Here is an 18718-nt window from a genome sequence, read left to right as displayed (position 1 = left end):
GTAAGGTGTTCTGCCAGAAATCAAAACTAACCTGAATTAGATTCTAACATAAACAATCAGACATTTGTAAAATGCAGAAAACTGTTTCTCACAGTGCGGAAGCTGCCGTTTCCTCCACAGCAAATAGAATACAAAAAGCCAACTATCTACATTTCTACTGTTAACTTAGTGAAAGGTCTCCAGACAGCCTTGGATCACAAAGAAAAGGAAAAAATCTGCATCTCCCTGGTAAAGAAATATCAAAGTTTTCTAAATCTTGATTAAGTAGCATTTTTATAAAAGGTATCAAACCCACACAAATGGACTGTTCTCTAGTATTTTCTTCTCTCTCTCTCTCTCTCTCTCTCTCTCTCTCTCTCTCTCACACACACACACACACACACACACACACACACACACACACACACACACCCCATCCACATGGCTCCTGCTGTCGGGGTAAAGAGCACCTGCTCCAGTAGCATGTGGGCTGTATAATGCGATCCCGCCCACGAGTGCCCCTTCTGTGCCATGCTGTGACCTGAAGATTTAAATGGATACCAGGTGCTGACACAAATCACACTAGGTAAAGGGTCAACAGTATCCTCCGTCACAGCTCCAACCAAAGCACTAAGTACTACAAGAGCGGACAGAAGCAGGAAGCGTGTGTGAAGACCGTCCAGCCGAGTGTCTACAGAATGGCCAGACAGGAGGACAGACTTGAGACCGAAAGTCCTCGGTGAGGCAGAACTCCCCTTAGAGCAGAAACTACTCCCATTTGAAAAATGCTGTGACAGTCTGAACTGTTGAAAATCCCAAGTGTTACAGGGTACTAAACTCAAACCAGGGGTGGTCTTTAAATCTAAAACATCTTGGAAAACAAACATGACTTATTTTTCTGAATTGTAGCATTTTAGCACTGAAAAAAAAAGGGACACTGTATGTGTTCCTCTGCAGAAGCCAGCTTCCGCATCAGTTCTTCCCAGCCTGGCAATGCTACATGAGTCCTAGAGGACCACCATGCCCAGACCTGACATGAGACAGACAGCGCCATGGTCACCCCAAAACCATCCCAGCACCTGTTTCCTTTTCCTTCCTGCTCTACAGAACCCAGCTGACCACTCTGCTTTCCAGCTCTTGTGCTGAAGCCCAGCTGTGGCCAATCTGATGTGGGAAGAAGTCTCTCAACCAGCCTCTCTGTCTCTGTGTGTCTGTTAGTGTGTCACTGTCTCTCTCTCATTTCTTTCATACACACACACACACACACACACACACACACACACACGCGCGCGCGCGCACACACACACACACACACTCGCACACACATATATATACAGATATATAAACACTACACTAGTTTTTTGGTTTTAAGGCAAGAAGACCCATCTTCTGTCAGTGCTCCTCTGGCTGCACACAGCACATGATAAGTAAACCCCAAGTGACCATCCCTAACCAACACAACAAGCACAGGAAAAACACAGCGAACAGACACCCAGCATGCTGCTCTAGGCCAGGAGGAAAGAGGGAGCAGGCTGACAGCACTCCTGGCTCAGGCCTGGGTTCCCAGCGGCTGGGCTTCTAAACTCAACCTAACTTATGACACGCACCCACACCTGACCCGGCCAGTTCCAAGATGCACTGCCTTCCATACCCCTCATCTGTCTACAGACACCAACACTGGCACTCAATGGCTGTCTTAAAGCCAAATGAGGCCAGGCACATGTCTTACGTGAACTCAAAGGTTCATAGAAAGTTGTTGGAAAAATACAACTGAGCAACAAAAGTTCAGTCCACATTACCTTCTATTCCTATCTTTTCTGATGATTTTAGAAAAAGACATTGGTTGAATAATATCCATTAAACACAGCACAGCACACACTAACCACTCCCATCTGGGAGCATGGATACGCACATCTTACAGTATGTCTACAGAATACTGTAGACATAAGACTCTAGACATCAACTACAAAGCTAAGAGATTGCTGACAAACTCACGGGATCAATTCTGTAATTTGTCTATGTCTTTACTTAATTACAGAACCCATTGATTCTGTGTGTCAACTGTTTCAGTGTGGTAAGGGCCAGAGCACATCAGAGACAATCCATGTCAGTCACCCGTGTAATTTCAGGCAATGAATAATGAATATGTAAAGAAAGCCAAAGATCAAGACAAACTCTTGTCATTGCACTGGCATTTAGCAAGAGAGAATGGAACAGGCTCACTATGATACGCAGTCTCTACAGTTCAAAGTATAAACTTTCTCCAAGTTTCATCTCAGTGTAAAAAAAAATGGTTTTGTTTTGTTTTTTTGGTGGTGGGGGCAGGGGTTCTGCTTTGTGTTTTGATTTGTTTGAAGACAGGGTTTTTTTCTCTGTGTACCCCTGGCTGTCCCTAAACTCAGAGACTTTAGCCTCTGCCTCTGCCTCTGCCTCTGCCTCTCTCTCTGCCTCTCTCTCTGCCTCTCTCTCTCTACCTCTGCCTCTGCCTCTCTGCCTCTCTGCCTCTCTCTCTGCCTCTCTCTCTGCCTCTCTCTCTCTGCCTCTCTCTCTCTGCCTCTCTGCCTCTCTCTCTCTACCTCTGCCTCTGCCTCTGCCTCTGCCTCTGCCTCTGCCTCTGCCTCTGCCTCTGCCTCTGCCTCTGCCTCTGCCTCTGCCTCTGCCTCCCAAATGCTGGGATTAAAGGTATGTGCTACCACCACCAGCAAAATTTTTAAAACTGAGTAAAAATTCTCTTCCTCCCAGCACAAATTAACTGTCAGTCTTCCTTGTTCTGGACCGTGTGCCCTGCAACTGGAGTGCAGGCTGCACGCACAAGAAAGCTTTGTAGCTTCACTGTCTGTCCACACTCTCTGACTCCAGAAAAGAGTTTATAGATATCTATCACAATGTGTCCCCAGACGCATGACCTTCTACTACTGTGCACACTGCAGTGGGATAAGTCTGGTTCTGCATGAAAGCATCTGCTGTGTAAAGGTTTCCTGGTGCCCGGGCAGTTAACAGTACTGTTAGATGCAATGAACAAATCAAGTCACCATGCCAAAAGCTTCACAGAGGTGCCTCACATTTGAATCTAGGCTTCCTCTTTAAACTTGAAATTAATGTTAACTTCAATGTACAAGACCCTCTTGATATTCCAAGAAATTGAGACATGATCTCATACCTTACAAAGCGCAGAGTACAGGGAAGAAGTTGAAATGTACAAAATGAATGTAGAAAGAAATCAACGTGGAGAGCACAGAACTGTGGCAGTGTAGATCAGGAAATGTGCTCAAAACTAAAACGGAAGCGTCCACTTAGGCTGATGTGACTCTAAGGACTAAAGGACCTACAAAAAGCTGACCCTCAGCAAAGACTGTTTGGCAGAGAACGCCATGCAAAGGTGAAGGGGTAGAGGGACAGACACAATGAGTGACAGAATCAGGGTCACAATGAAAGATCTCAAGATCTCACATATCAATGTATTTAAAGCTGATAGACTAGACTCTTAAAATGGCTAAGGATGGTGGATTCTTTGTTCCATAGATTTTACCACAGTGTTTAAAGATTTTCAAAGAGCTCAGAGAAGCACAAGGAGCCAAACTGTCCAGGAAGGCACAGATATTGTCCAGGCAACTGACATCTCGTAGCCCTCAGCTAGATAGAGCACGGGGCCGAGAAAGGAAGAAGACGGTGCTGGAAGGCAGTGAGACCCTGGAACAGAGTTCAGAATTAGGCTCAGACCTGATCCACAAAGATCTGCACATGATCAAATGCCATGGTTATTTTAGGAAACTAACTCTGGAAGACGTGTTTGGGGTGGACCAAACAACAGAAATACAGACCCAGGATGGACGACAACAGAACGCCACAGAAACTGTTGGGGCTTAACTTCAGCACCAGCTGTAAGAATGGAAAGAAAAGTGGATGCAAAGAAGCCGAGCCAAGTGAGAGCTGGGCTGCCCCGGGTTTCTACAATCAGATCACAACCACGTTTGGGACAGTGAGCACCAAAGCACCAGGGAATAGAAAATGCTGGACATATGTGGCCTGGCGCCTGCTGAGAAATTGGGCAATAAGAAGAAGTGGGGTGAGGTAGAAATGGCAGCTTGTCCTGGAAGCACAGCGTGCATTGTTCTGTCTTTACAAGCAGAGGCGACGGACTGCTGAGTGGGTTTGCATGTGCCACTCCTAGGCCCGATGGCAGCAGTGAAGCGCCCAGGCCTCTGTGTTCACCCTTCACTTGTCAACATGCAGGTGATCTTGGAGATCAATCAGTAAAGACACCAGGCCCTCCTTCAGCAGGACAAGACACAACCCTGCCAGGTGGCCACCCAACCTTGTCTGTATTGTGGAAAGCCACTTAGAGATTAACATCAAGTGACAGAGATGAACAAAACACTCACACAGCTACATATTCTTGGCACAAATCAGCCTGACTTAAGTGCAGGTGGAGGTGACAGAGTAAGCAGAGCAATGGTTTCACACCTCCTAACCTGACAGCAGTTTCTGAAGAAGAGTGGTCTGCCCATTCCCTCCACTTTGCTAGATCACAGTATCGCCTACATCCCAGAGTTACTTAATACATGTGACCCACTGTGAAAAGGTCATGATCCTCACATTGAAAGTCAGTCTGGAAATACCCCGAAATGCTCAGTGTTCTATTAACCTGTGACCACTGAGAGAAGCCACAGAATTAATTTGTAATCTAAATGCCAAACATTTCATTCATGTCCTGACAGACATAGTCTTGAGCTCAGTGTACTGGCCTGTGCCCCAGAGTCAAAGAGGGAAGGCGGGAGGACTGCCACAAGTTCGAGGTCAGCTTCAGCTACATAAGATCCAGTCCAGCCTGGTTACTGAATGAGACCCTGTCTTAAAGATAAACAGTCTTCTTTTTTCTAAGAAATCGCTTTTCATACCTGTTGGGACTCCAAGGTATAGTGGGAGTCATACTGATGTCTGGAAACAAAACACCATTGTCCTTAATCCTGTCTAGTGCATAATGCATTTCACAGAGGGGTAATCGGTTCAACTGAAACTGAAGCTCAACCTGAAACACAGAAGGAGCGTTTTTACACGACTTTCACACCAGCATAGACAGCAGCAGTATACTGAATGCTACATGGCAACAATGGTTTGCAGGACAAGTTTAGAGTTTCTTCCAAACTATGGAATTGGCATCAGTAACTAGAATGGAAAACACTGGCTGCGTGTGCTAGGCACTGTGATAAGCAGCTGCCATGAGTGACCTTGTATGATCATCCTAATATTATACATGCTATTATTAACCTTTTTACATACTAAGAATTGAAATCTTATAAACACCAGATAAAGGGTATCTGAATCCACCATACCCAGAGAAAATACATGTGATAGCATCAGAACATGTGTGTAATACCATGCAATATCAAGTGTTGAGTGATAATCAACTTTATAACCCTGTACAGACTGACATGAATAATGGTCCCTAAGTTCCCCATTTTGAAGACACGCGAGCTTTCCAGTTAAATACGGCTGAGCACGGGCTTCGACCAGCACCATGACTGCAAAGGGAAGGGAAGCAGCTCAGTGCTGATCTCATAGCTCTGGGTGCAGCAGTTTCCCAAACATCTGCTCTTCCAGTGCTGATGTCAAAGTGCAGACAAGACTCTACAAGTCTGGACATGTTCCTTAAACTCAAAAGGTGACGAAGCTGCAGTTGCAACCAGTCAAGATAAGACTTCAAAGTCACATGCACTCTGGTTCGATGGAGGGAGAACAAGCAACGGGCAACTGCTGTTACCGTGACGACCCTCCTGGGGAAGGGAGCACTGCCTGCAGACATACCTGGGTGTCACAGTCAGGCCGCAGACTGAGCTCTTCACAGCATTCCCTGGATATCCTTAAAAATACATAGTCTTTTGTTTTTTCTTCAATAGTAGCTTCATAAACCTTCTCTTTGGTTCCCTGGGACTGGACGAGCTTCTCTTTAGGGACTGGTAATAAATAAACAGCATTGACCCTGGTCATCACCAGTCGTCCAGCCAAAGTGTCTTCAGACAGGGTTTCAGTAAGTTTAAAACGACCAAAAAGTTGTCCATTCTGAGCATACTTTGCACCCCCAGAAACTCCAGTGAGCATGAAGCTTGCTAAGATCTGCAGCTGCACCTTAAGGTTGAACCTAAATCGAAAGCAGAAAGCTAATTTGAGTATTTCTAGTCAAAACAACAAGAACTAGAGAAACACAATGAAGAAACTCAGATGTAAACATCTGGAATATGAAACTTTGTACCAATTCCACACTGTACAAGTCGGCGACTCGATATTGGATAGCTTTCTGCCTTAAACCCAACCTGAAGACAAGTCACGGAAGCATTAGTTGTGTTGTCCATTTCTAAGAGACTGCATGTGGCCCCTGCCAGGGCTCAGTGGGTAAAGAGCCTGCTGCCAAGCCTGACCCCGAGTTCCCTCTAGAACCCGTGAAGTGGAAGCAGCAAGCTAACTCCTGAACATTGTTCTCTGACCCCAACATGTGAGCCCTGCCTCGCAGACACACACACAGGCATGAGCACAAATAAATAATTCTGGTAAGTCTGAGTAAACTATAGGTGATCTTTAATAAAGTGGAATACGTTAATTAATAGGAAAGCCTGCTTGAACATAGTTGAGATAATTAAGACTTTAATACTACCTAACCCAGGAGGAAAGGCACTGAATTACAACTACAGTGGACTTACAGCTGAGTGCTCGCCAGGTAAATCTGACCAAAAGAATCCAGACATAACATTTCTCCTTCAGTAATGCTAACAAATAACAAAAGAAATAAAAGTTTACCTGTTAATATAAGGGACTGGCTCTCATGCAGCAATTATGGGAAAACAAATCAGCCTATTTTAGCAGACAACCATCAGGACACTCATGCACCCCCGTGTGTGCGTGAATGTGAGAGACCATGTGCCTGAAGGGGTCACAGAGGATCAAGACTAACTTAGACATTTCAAAACATTTGCAGCAGGGGTTGGGGCGTGGGGGGTGGGGTGGATAGTGCACACCTTTGATCCCAGCACTAGGAAAGCAGAGGCAGGCAGATCTCTGTGAGCTCAAGGCCAGCCTGGTCTACAAAGCAAGTCCACAACAGTCAGGGCTACATAGAGAAACCCTGTCTCAAAAAACCATAAATAAATAATAATCAATCACATAGAATCTTGTGTCACCAGTGATTCTTTAAATAAAGCTTCTTTTCTTTAAATAAAGCTGCCTTCATACACTGGGAAGGACCTGGGTAATTAAACCTCGCTCAGGGTTGGGAGAGACAGCACTGTCTCTAACACATTGCTGACTGACAAGACCTCTCTGTAGCTAACGGTGATGTCCAAGCTTCCAATTGTCTCCCTTGTACTTTGTAGCCACCCTCCTCTTTAAACTCCCTCCTCCTCAGACATCCAGGGACTTTCTGCCACCTGCTACTCCAAACTACTCCAACTACTCCAAACTCAAGACACCTCAGGGCCCCAGGGTGCCCTCACCTTAGTCCTAAAGGACAAAAATGTCTTTGTTCCTGCACTCTTCATGCCCAGACAACCTCTGACCTCTCCCACGCGTGTCTCCCGACCGGTGCTTGCATGCATTATGCAAAAGGTTCACCATCCAGCTACATGTCCACGCTAAAAGCGGACTTACAGTAACTGCCTCTCTCACCAACTGCCACTCCCCCACCATACTGTCTCAAAGCCCTGATTCTAGGGGCACCGTGCACTCTTACTACTGGGTAAGTCGCTTGCAACTCAGAGCCTTTTTAGCCTGGATAACTGCAATAAACTCCAGTTCCAGGGGATCAGACACTCTCTTCTGGCCTACGTGGGCACCCACACACAAAGACACACAGAATTTAAAATAAGACAAATCCTTTAAAAAACAGCACTTTGAAATTTAATAATTCAAATACTTTAAATACAACACACACCCTAAGTGTACAAAGACAATTCTCTCCACTGTTGCACACCACATTTTGAATCAACCTTGAAGTCTATGTAATCTCAGCCTTCCCAGGAGGCAGAATAATAGCAACAAAATTTCCAACTGCTGTAAAACCACTTGTCTAGCTCCTTCGGAACATGGAGGGACCAATGCCAGCATTTGTTAGCTCATTATCTCTGAAGTGATATTTTAATTTTCAAATACCAGAGCTATACAGTAAGTTTGGTTTCATGAGATTTTTTTTCTGACTTCATGAACAGCAGTCAAGCCAGCAACAAGAGAAGGAAGGCTGGCCTACTGCTGCAGAGGGAGGGTGGCCGGGACGTGGCTCAGCACCCACATCCACTCTAGGCCTACAGGGCAGGTGGACACTGAGTACCCAGGCCAGTTAGGCTTGCACTGCACAGGTTAGTGGAAAGCACACCTTCCATTAATGTCTGGTTCTTCGGTGTTTAAGATTATTATTTTAAATTCTGTATATGAGGACATAAATGCGTGTGTCAGATGGTGCTCCCAGAGGCCACAGTGTTGGGTCCCTGGAGCTGGAGTTAAGGGCAGTTGTGAGCCACTTGGTGTGGGTGCTGGGGACAGGAAGGAGCTCCTCTGAACCACCTCTCCAGCCCTAAATCCTGTTTCTCTAAAAACTGCATCTCTCAGAACTGGATGGATTTCTTCCAAGGCAGAATCACTGAAAGTGTATCAACATGTGGCGAAGTTTGTTTTCTCTTTAAGGGAGAAATAAACCTTGAAGATCCTGAGAGCCTCTCCAAGCAGTGAGGCAAAGTGCATTGCCCTTAGCACCTGCACACTGAAGCTTTTACAAGCAGTCTCTGTGGCTGAGCTCCACTCAGAAACTGATGGCTGGCCTCAAGCTGGCCTTCAACTCGGGATTCTCTTGGTTTTGTTCCCTTTGTGCTAGGATTACAGGTGTGCAGCACTAGGCCCCACTCTCTGGTAAGTTGTGCTGCTTCTTCTTCTTTTTGTGACAGGATCTTCCTGGCTGGCCTGGAATACAAACCTTTTAAGATTTACACAAATGGGAGAAGCCGTGGTGGGACAATATGGCTGGTAACATTAAGATTCCACCCTGTACCTTTACAGGTTGTTACAAATGTTCTTAAGGGATGGATGGTACTGGGCTTTGTATGTTTAGGTGAGCAATTATATCTTATCAATTGGGTCAAAGATTATTGTGTTGTGTGTTCTTTTTTTTTTTTTTTCTTTTTTCTTTTTTTCGGAGCTGGGGACCGAACCCAGGGCCTTGCGGTTGCTAGGCAAGCGCTCTACCAATGAGCTAAATCCCCAACCCCGTTGTGTGTTCTTTTATGTGACGATTTGAGTGTAGCAAAGTGTGAGGTGGCAGGAGACACGGGGCCACCGTGGAGTTGGGATGTTTCCACCAAGATATCTAGCAGATATCTTGGGGCACTGTGGTGCGATCCTAGCAGGGTAAAAGAAACCATACCTTTTTTTTTATTTTTTATATTTTTACCACAACAGATTTTAATAACAATTATCATTTCTACTGGATATTAAATAATCTTAATGGGGAAATACATTCTATTTCATTTCAAGTAAGCTTGGGATCAGCAAAATATTGATTTTATAGAAAGACATTGAACCATAAAATTTATTATATTACATCTTCAAATGTTTTCAATTTATATCTTGTTCCCGTGTGTTTTTATGTCATCTGTGCAGGTATAAGTTTAAGAATTACCAGTTTGTTCTGGCCTTGGTATTTGTCACTGAAGAGATCAATGAGAATCCCCATCTTCTATCCAACATATCCCTGGGAGTTCATGTTTATAATGCTCCACACACTGAAGAGAACAGTCTCATGAGTACGCTGACTTGGCTCACAGGGCAGAGACTCCACGCCTGATTACAACCGTAGAATGAACAGAATGCCAGCTGCCGCACCGCACGCACAGTACATCATGGGCCACAGCTGCCCAGACCGGGACGCTGCTGCAGCTGTACAAATCCCACAGGTGAGGGAGACTACTGTGTGGGAAGAAAAGCTCTAGATACGCCTTGTGGACATTCCAGGTTTCTGCAGTGGTTAAAGAAAGACACACTCAAACTATGCCTGGATGATGGAAGCTGCTCACTCAGGCGATAGGTGATCAATCCACTTTTTCTTTGGTTTGGACTAGAAGATGAGGGTGGAGTAAGCAGGAAGGGGATAGATCCTGGAAGAATTGTCTGGAATTTTCCAGAGATATCAGTAATAGAGACTAATATTTTAATTCAGAATGAAATCACATTCATCGCAACCATTTTCATCTTCTGCTTCGGGACTGAGATTGCGTTTGATACAAGTATTCCTCCTCTTGGTTCCAGTTCTATTTTCTCTTCAGCTTCCTTTTGGGCCTTCAGATCCTATCTTAAGGGACAGAGGTCAGTTTTCCTCTCTCTACCAGATGGCTCCCAATGACACAACTCTGTCACTTGCCATGGTTTCCCTGATGCTTCATCTCAATTGGTCCTGGGTTGGCCTGCTTCTCATAGATGACCACAAGGGGACTCTCACACTTGAGAGAAGAAATGGATAGGAATAGAATATGTCTAGCTCTTGTGGAAATGATCCCAGTCACCAGGACTTCATTTTCCTATAATTTCTGGAAAAATTTAAAGAAGATCTAGGAATCATTGTCCAATGTTTTTATTATTTATGGGGACATTGATTCTCTCCAAGGTTTAATGGACAATCTAGGACAACAATTAATAACATGGGAAGTTTGGATCATGAATTCACAATGGATAGTACAAAGCAAGCTGATTGTTTTCTGTTAGACTCATTCCACGGGAGTCTCATTTTTTCACACCATCATGAGGAGAGTTTTGAGTTCTCTAATTTTATCCGAACGGTAAATCCTTACAAATACCCAGAAGACCCTTATCTTCCTAAGTTGTGGTATGCACTTTTCAACTGCTCACATTCTAAATTTGATTGCCAACTTTTGATGAACTGTCAGCCAAATGCTTCCTTGGAATTGTTCCCTATAACCATTATTGACACGAGCATGAGTGAAGAGAGTTATAACATACACACTTCTGTGTATGCTGTGGCCCACACTCTTCAGGAGATGAGTCTTCAACAAGGTCAAATGCAATCACATTTAAAAGGGGAAGAAATGGTCTTCTTTCCTTGGCATGTAAAATCCCTTCCATTGTATTGTAATATTGGCATTGTGACATTTTGAAGGTTTAACAAATCTTTCAAACTAGATATTATAAAGTTCAGTGCATTTAAAAAGTTAGCACAAATTTAGTTTCATCCTGGAGAGATGGCTCAGTGGTTAAGAGCACTGACTGCTCTTCCAGAGGTCATGAGTTCAATCCCAGCAACCACATGGTGGCTCACATCCATCTGTAATGAGATCTGATGCCCTCTTCTGGTGTATCTGAAGACAGCTACATTGTACTCATATAAATAAAATAAATAAATCTTTAAAAAAAAAAAAGATTTACACAAATGGGAGGAGACAGCTCAACAGGTAAAGGTGCTAGGGACATGAGCTGAGTTCAATCCCCAGAACCCACTCAAGAGACTGGATGCACAGCAGACGCCTGTGATCTCAGTGAGGGCCAGAGACAGGAGAGTTGGCCAGAAGCATGCACATAGAGTGTGGCAGCAAAACAAGAGAAACCCTGCCTCAAAACCAGAGTGGAAGGAGAGGTGCAAACCCTGAATGGTGTCTTCTCACATCATGTGCTCACTTGGGTACTTAGGAGTCCATACTCACACACACACTAAAGAGAATCTTCGAAACAAAGATTTATATAAATGGGCCAGCACATACCTGTCACAAGAGCATTCAACAGGGAAAGGGGAAAGGCTGACACGTTCCAGACCAGCCTATACTCTACAGCCAGACTCCAGAGAAAAGGGAAAGCGAAGCCCAAAGGGGCTAAGACCCAGTCCCAGAAGAATGAAAATAAATTATACTCACTTTGCACAGTGAACACAAATAGGTACTTTAACAGGTTCTATTCCATTTAACCTACAAATGGAGAGGTGCAATGTATTTTTGAGGTTTATCTTTTCTTTTTTGGATAAGCATTTCTGAATCCGTTATTAATGCAAAGCAGTCTGAAGAAAAAAATGTATTGACTAAACTCTATTTAAAAGGAAAAGTTGTTATAAAAATGTAATCTCATCTCGCTGAGGTTCAATTTTGAAGACTAATCCTATTCATCTAAACAGAGGAAAAGTACTTTTAAATAACAACTGCCTTATTAATAGCTTCACTCACTCACTTTCATTTAAGGCTACTTCCCTCACACTGATAATCTTGTTTCAGCTCTTGGTATGTAGCTGAGGCTAAGTATAAGAAGACAGAGCACTTAGAAATCGATGATGACTTTTGTGACAAAGAAACACATAGTAAACACAAGTCTTACTTGCACTTCCGTGAAAGAGGGAACCCAGAGCCCCCAAGGTGCTGGTGTTGGCTCATGCCTGTAACCCGAGGACTTAAGAGGCAGGGGCAGAAAGACTAATGAGAGTTCAAGGCCTGCGTAGCGAGTTCTAGGCCAGCCAGGTCCTCACAACAAGACCCTGTTTCTAAATGAGTTAATTAGTTAAATAAAAAACACAGCTAGTGAAGAACATTTATTTTAATACCCATCTTCACGTAAGATTTCTCCACTTTAGCTTGTCTCCATTGTAAAGTTAAAATCATCACTGTAAAGGGAGAGAAAGAAATTGAGTGGAGAGGGGGATTCAGAGGGAGAGGGTTGGGGACAGGTGGAGAGGGAGGAGAGAGGGGGACAGGGGAGCGGCGGGAGGAGGCTCCAGAGAACATACCTGCTGACTTCTTTATACTGGGCTATCTCCTCAATATAAAGCAGGTCGTGTAGCCGTGACTGATAGTTAGTCTTGGTCAAGGATTTGTCTAAAACGGACTGTGTAAACAGCTGGTCAGCAGAGAGAGGAATTTGGTATCTGATCAAAAGGCTCTTCTCCCAATCAGTAGTCTCGTTAGGTTCAAAGTCTACAATAGTCTTGGAGGAAGGCTCCCAGCGCCTGGCTGTGGTTACCAGCTGCTGCTTGGCATGCATCAGGTACTCAAGATCTACACAAAGATGGAGACATTCAGAAAGAAGCATGACATCAAACTCTCAAGTGGCAAGTACTCATTCCTGTAACAGCTTCATACACTAGAGATAAAACTCTCAAAGATAAACAGCACAGAACTCACTGACAGTACTTCCCCATGCCAGACATATGTTGACTTTTAACAAAATACATCATTAGGAACCCATGTAAGAACGCTTTGTACATGTTAGGTTAGGTCATGCCACAGATAGTTATTTGGGGAAACATTCAGAACTTGACTCCAGTCAAGAGCAACCTGCTGTGCGGGAGAAAGCTGATAAACTCCTGGGTGACAGACTGTACCACGTGAGGCAGAGTCCCTGTCCTCTGCACCCTGAGGTACCTGCCCCGAAAACACAAAGAAGAACCAAGGTCCTCAAAGCCCTGGGCTTTGCTTGTGTGGACGTCACTTTGCTTCCAGCACCAATCTGATAGAAGACGCAGATATACACACCGCTGTCCCCTTGAAACATGTGACTGAAAGTCATTTAAATGCCACTTCTGAGCAAAATTACACTGTAAGCAGAGTTCAATATCAAAATCAGGAACTGTCAGAGATGTGATGTAAACCAACAAGGATGAAAGCCACAAGGAACTCACAGTGCCCTACCTGAGACTTGGTGGATAGAGCTTGCCCTCACTAGAAAAGTAAGAATTGGCCAACAGGTGAAAAGTTGTTTTACTGACTCATTAGGCCAAGATTCAGTTTTAGTATAAGAGGAAAAACTTCCCTACTTCAGACAGGGCTCATGGAAAGTCACACTAAGCTGTGTCTGAATTAGAACAGGCATGGCTGCAGCCTCTCACTCAGTTAGTGCTCTGGCATGGTTGTTTATTATTTTGTGGTGCTGGAGATGAAACCCAAAGCCCAACATATCTACCACTGAACTACACCCCAAGCTCGGATGCTGCAACCTCCAGATGCCATACACGCACATAAACACACACAGTCACTCACAAAGAAATTTCACCACAGTAGCAAAGTATCCTACTATCTTAGTAAAATTATATAGAGGCCCTAATTTCTAAGATGTGATCCTTGTGGAAGCACTTTTCTAAGAGTGTTGCTATCCTCAAACAGCAGCATAAGTACAAGGATCACAACAATAAAGATGAACTGCCCGTTAAAATCACACTTCAGACTGCTCTGGGGGCTGGAGAGACGGCTCAACAATTAAGAACACTTGCTGCTCTTTTCAGAGAACCATGGCTTCCAGAATCCATGACAGATGGCTCATAGCCACCTATAACTCCAGCTCCAGACACCCTCTTCTGTTATTACAGGTACTAACACATACACACACACACACACACACACACACACACACACACACACACACACACACACACACACAGAGAGAGAGAGAGAGAGACAGACACAGACACAGACACAGACACAGACACAGACAAACAGATTTAAATAAAGAAATGCTCTTCGATGGATTACAATGGATTAGGCATGGTGGCACACATTTTTAATCTCAGTATTTAGGAGACAGGCAAACTTCTATGAGTTCAAGGCCAGCCCGGTAAACGGAGCAGGATCCAGGCCAGTCAGAGCTATAAAATAAGATCCTGTATTAAGAAAGAAAAATAGTATGTAGAAGGATGTCAAACGTCTATTATAAAGTGGGAAACTTACAATTCATAATCACATTATATTTGTATTTAAGTGAATTCAGACTATATTTAAAGCAACACATTCTCATGTCATTTAAAAGTCACTGACTATTCCTGTGTTCCTTAAGGTGCTGGGACAATAACAGACCTAAAATGGTCTCCTGAAAACACCACTGTTTTTATGTTAAAATCTACACAGACTCAGCATCTCTACTTCTGACTAAAAGTATTCAGAGTTTTGGGGACAAGGTATAGGCCTGTTTTGACATTTTATGTAGATAATGCCATAATTCATAATTTGGTTTTAGGAAATTATTTGAGCAAGTAACACCACAAAGTTTTCAAACAATGTTACATTTTATTTAATTCCTTTTTGGGAGAGGAGAGGGAGAATCTCACTATGTAGCCCAGGCTAGCCCAGAACTCATGGTTCTCCTCAGCCCCAGCCTCCTAAGCCCAGGAATCAGGTTATGAGCCACGGTACCCAGGACTCTGTTAATGACTAGAAAGAGAAGGGAACTGTGGCCATAGAGAGGACCTGAAAACAGCTGAGGTGTGCCAGCCTCAAAAGATAGTGTGTGTGAATGACGAAGGCTCCTAAGAAGAGGCTTCCTAGAGCTAATTCTCACTGGAGCCTGAGTCAGCTTCTGCCTCTGTTCTCACTCCTCTAAAGTTTTTTTTCTTTTCTCTTGTTTTTGAAGGTGGGGTTTTTTTGGAGATAGGGAGGATGTTTTAGAGAGAGAGAGTCTTCCTCTATAGCTCTATGGCTATAATTTGTAGTTATCCCCTGCCTCAGTCAGAGAAGTGTCAGCCACCATACCCTAATCCTGTCCTCTTTACCTCAAAAAAAAAAAATCATCTGTTAAAATTGTTAAACTGTGTAGTGACCCACCACCTAATTATAGTGCTGAAAGGTCTTGAGTAACACTTATGGAAAAGAAGTAAGGTCCCCCCCATGGGACACGGAAGAGACGTGCTCACCTCCTGCTGTAGGAGCTGCTAGGACCAGACTTAGGGAAGGTCATGCGCAGGACTGCTGAGCCAGCTCACCCATGGCATGTACGTTCCCTCAGCCTACGCCATCTTCAAATAACCACTCTGGAAAGACGAAAACTGAACAAGTGTGGGGCAGCATTCACAGCACCACTTAGGAGAGCTCAACAGCACTTATTATCAAATAGTGCTTATTAACAGGACATATGGGCACTGCGTGTTAACTAACCCTTGAAACAATAAACTCCAAGCAAGGCTGAGAGGAATTACAAACCTGTACAACGTGTACCATGAGATGTGGCAGGTAGGCAGAAGCTGTGAATACACTGAAGAGAAATCCTCTAGAAGTTGAAGTAGACTATTATCCAGAGGTTGTGGATACAGCTTAGCTCAGTGGTCCAGCACTTGCCTACCACAGGTGAGAGCCTGTGTTGGATCTACAGCATAACCAAAGACCTAACAAACAGGATATACTTAGCTATACCATGGAAGGGCTGCCACTCTTCAACATAACCAACTCTGGGCTATTGAGCTGGCTCAGAGGTTAATAGGGCTTGCTGCTCTTCCAGAAGACCAGAGTTCAGTGACCAGCATGGCAGCTCAGAACTGTCTGTGACTCCAGCTCCAGGGAACAATAACTCTGTCCTCTGAGGACACCTCCATTTCCCCTTGTACAAACTCACATGGAGACAGGCAAATCTACATGCAATTTTAAAATAATAAAGATGAGCCTTTTTACAAAAGTAACCAGCTCAACTAGAACAGCTAATCTAACACAGGAACTACTTGCCAGTATCCTCAACGTCTGTGGTGTTGAGACTTCAAGAGCCTGCTCACATTTCAGCCACAAAGCTACTATCCATGAGGATACAGCATCCAGAGCAAAGCTCTGCTCTGAAATATGAAATGCATCCAATTTAAGCACTATCTTTAATGGGGCCTGGAAACTGAACAAAAAGACAGTACAGGGAAACAAAAGCAGAGATGGCCCAGAGGCATTCAATAAATGCAACTTATTAAAAGCAGCTCTATTATCTGAAAGTGAGATAAAATGCTTCCTAATTTCAAAGTCAGATGCCTCACTCTTCCTTACAAGACCAAAGTTCTGGTCTCTGGTTTTACAGTTTTGGCCACTCACATTACAGATCAACACAAGTGTACAGTAACTTCCCAATTAGCGCTTTGCTTCCATTCTACCACTGTTCCTTTCCCACACTGCTGCCCAGAGGCCACAGGGAGTCCTCCCAGCTATGCCAACCATTGGCCCCTTTTCTCTCCATTTAGGAGGTGAATAGAAAGCTGAAACACACAAACACACAGACACAGACACACACACACACACAGAAAGACAGAGAGAGACAGAGGGAGAGGGAGGGAGGGAGGGAGGGAGGGAGGGAGGGACGGAGGGACATATTACACATGCACACAAAAGCACGCCAGATGTGATGACACACACCTTTAGTCCCAGCATCTGAGAGGCAGGACAGGCAGATCTCTGTAAATTTGAGGCCACCCAGGGCTATATAGAGCCTCTGTCTCAAAAAATAAAATTAAATTTTAAAACTATGCAATTGTCAAGGTACAAATTAATAAATACTAAAACCAAAACCAAATGTACTCCGCAAACACACCTAAACAGACTCACACTGGAAAGACAGCAAGCAGCTTCTCCTCGTGCTTTTATTCACTTACACTGATCTTCATGCAAACTTAAACCCTTTCCTGCAGCTCTGCTGGCCACACGATGTCATGTGGATAGAGGACATGTGTCCCTCATTTGCCGCCATCAACTGGGGCAGCTGGCAATACCTCCTAAGGTGAACTAACTTTTGGGTTGATGTTATCATGTCTCATTAGAGTCACGGCGCAAAAAAAAAAAAAAAAGAAAGTACCATGCTTCCAGATTAAAATCTAAGAACACATTTTAAATATGCTGCCTCCAGACATCCGAAACACAACTCCATACTTCCCATCAGTGGAGGCTGAGTAGATAGCACACCAGGAAAGCTCACTAACTTCTTTCCCTCACCAGTGCCTCTTCCCACACATTCTGAGTGATACTCTTCAAGTTTACTCAAAGACAGTTTAATATACAGTGTGTTTTTCTGAACCTCAGTATCTCACCAACCAGGAAAACAACTGAATTTTAAAAGGAAAGCCCAGTTGAAGTCACACATACTTCTTCAACAGTTTAAAGATCACCAGATGGCTATTAGAGGAAAGAAATTTCCTAATTCCCTCTCGGCCCATAAATAAAGAAGCTTTGGATGTTACAGATAACAACGACAGTGTGGGGGAGGGAATCTGTGGAGTTGTGGTTTTAGTTCAACCAAAAACTAAATACTGAGGAAAGGTCTCAGGTCCATGTGAACCAGGAGTTAAGGAAGGACCACTTGCCACGGGACTCGGAGTCGCCCTGGTGCAGGGAATCTCACCCTCAGTCCGTGTGAAGGGCCGCAGCCTTGGGGGCTGAGGCACAGTGAGACGGAGGGTGAGAGCGGCAGCATCCTCCCCACATGAGGTGCCGTGTCGTGAAGAACATCGAGCTAACGGATGGCCCAGCGGGGCCAAATGTGTAACTTTATGTAAGAAGCACGGGCATTTCCAGCACAATTTAAGTATAAAACTTGCCACAGTCCTTTGGGAAGAGGGGTTCTCAGTGAGAAAATGCCTCCCTCCATGGTTTGGCCTGTAGGTGAGTCTGTAGCACACTTTCTCAGTTAGGGATTGGAGTGGGAGGGCCTGGCCCATAGGTGGTACCCCTCTGCCTTGAGTTGGATTGGTAGTCCTGGTTTCTATAAGAAAGCCGACTGTGCAAACCATAGAAACCAAGACAGTAAGTAAGCACTCCTCTCTGACCTCTCAATCAGCTCCAGGTTCCTGCCCCGTCTGAGCTCCTGCCATGATTGACTTCAAAAATGAACTGTGGATTGGAAGTTTAAGAGAAATAAATTCGTCCCTCCCCAGGTTGCTTTTGGTCATGGTGTTTAACACAGCAAGAGCAAGCGCACAGAGAATTTAGTCTAGGAGTGGGGGTTACTGCTGTGATAGACTTACCATGTGTGGAGGACTGTGGAAGGATTT

At 44.3% G+C, this 18718-nt stretch overlaps 1 protein-coding gene across 15 annotated transcripts in view; it reads right to left on the bottom strand.

The window, feature by feature from the left end:
* Nucleotides 1-18718, bottom strand: part of Helz (helicase with zinc finger) — a 145081-nt gene that overhangs the window by 66811 nt on the left and 59552 nt on the right. For 12 of the 15 annotated variants that reach the window (XR_015630449.1, XR_015630448.1, XM_087570853.1 and 9 more), the window contains 3 exons: nucleotides 12731-12998; nucleotides 5785-6118; nucleotides 4878-5008 (listed from right to left, as the gene is read on the bottom strand). Coding sequence is in view for 13 of the 15 variants with exons in the window: in XM_087570853.1 (XP_087426979.1) it covers nucleotides 4878-5008; nucleotides 5785-6118; nucleotides 12731-12998 (733 nt within the window). In the remaining 2 variants the exon portion in view is untranslated. Of the gene's footprint in view, nucleotides 1-4877; nucleotides 5009-5784; nucleotides 6119-11873; nucleotides 11925-12730; nucleotides 12999-18718 lie in introns of all 15 variants that reach the window. The other 3 variants (XM_087570844.1, XM_087570845.1, XM_087570846.1) reach the window with 1 other exon arrangement.

This window comes from Rattus norvegicus, chromosome 10, assembly GCF_021556685.1.
Source record: "Rattus norvegicus strain SHRSP/BbbUtx chromosome 10, alternate assembly SHRSP_T2T, whole genome shotgun sequence".
Classification (NCBI taxonomy): domain Eukaryota; kingdom Metazoa; phylum Chordata; class Mammalia; order Rodentia; family Muridae; genus Rattus; species Rattus norvegicus.
This window is presented reverse-complemented; position numbering and strand designations above follow the sequence as displayed.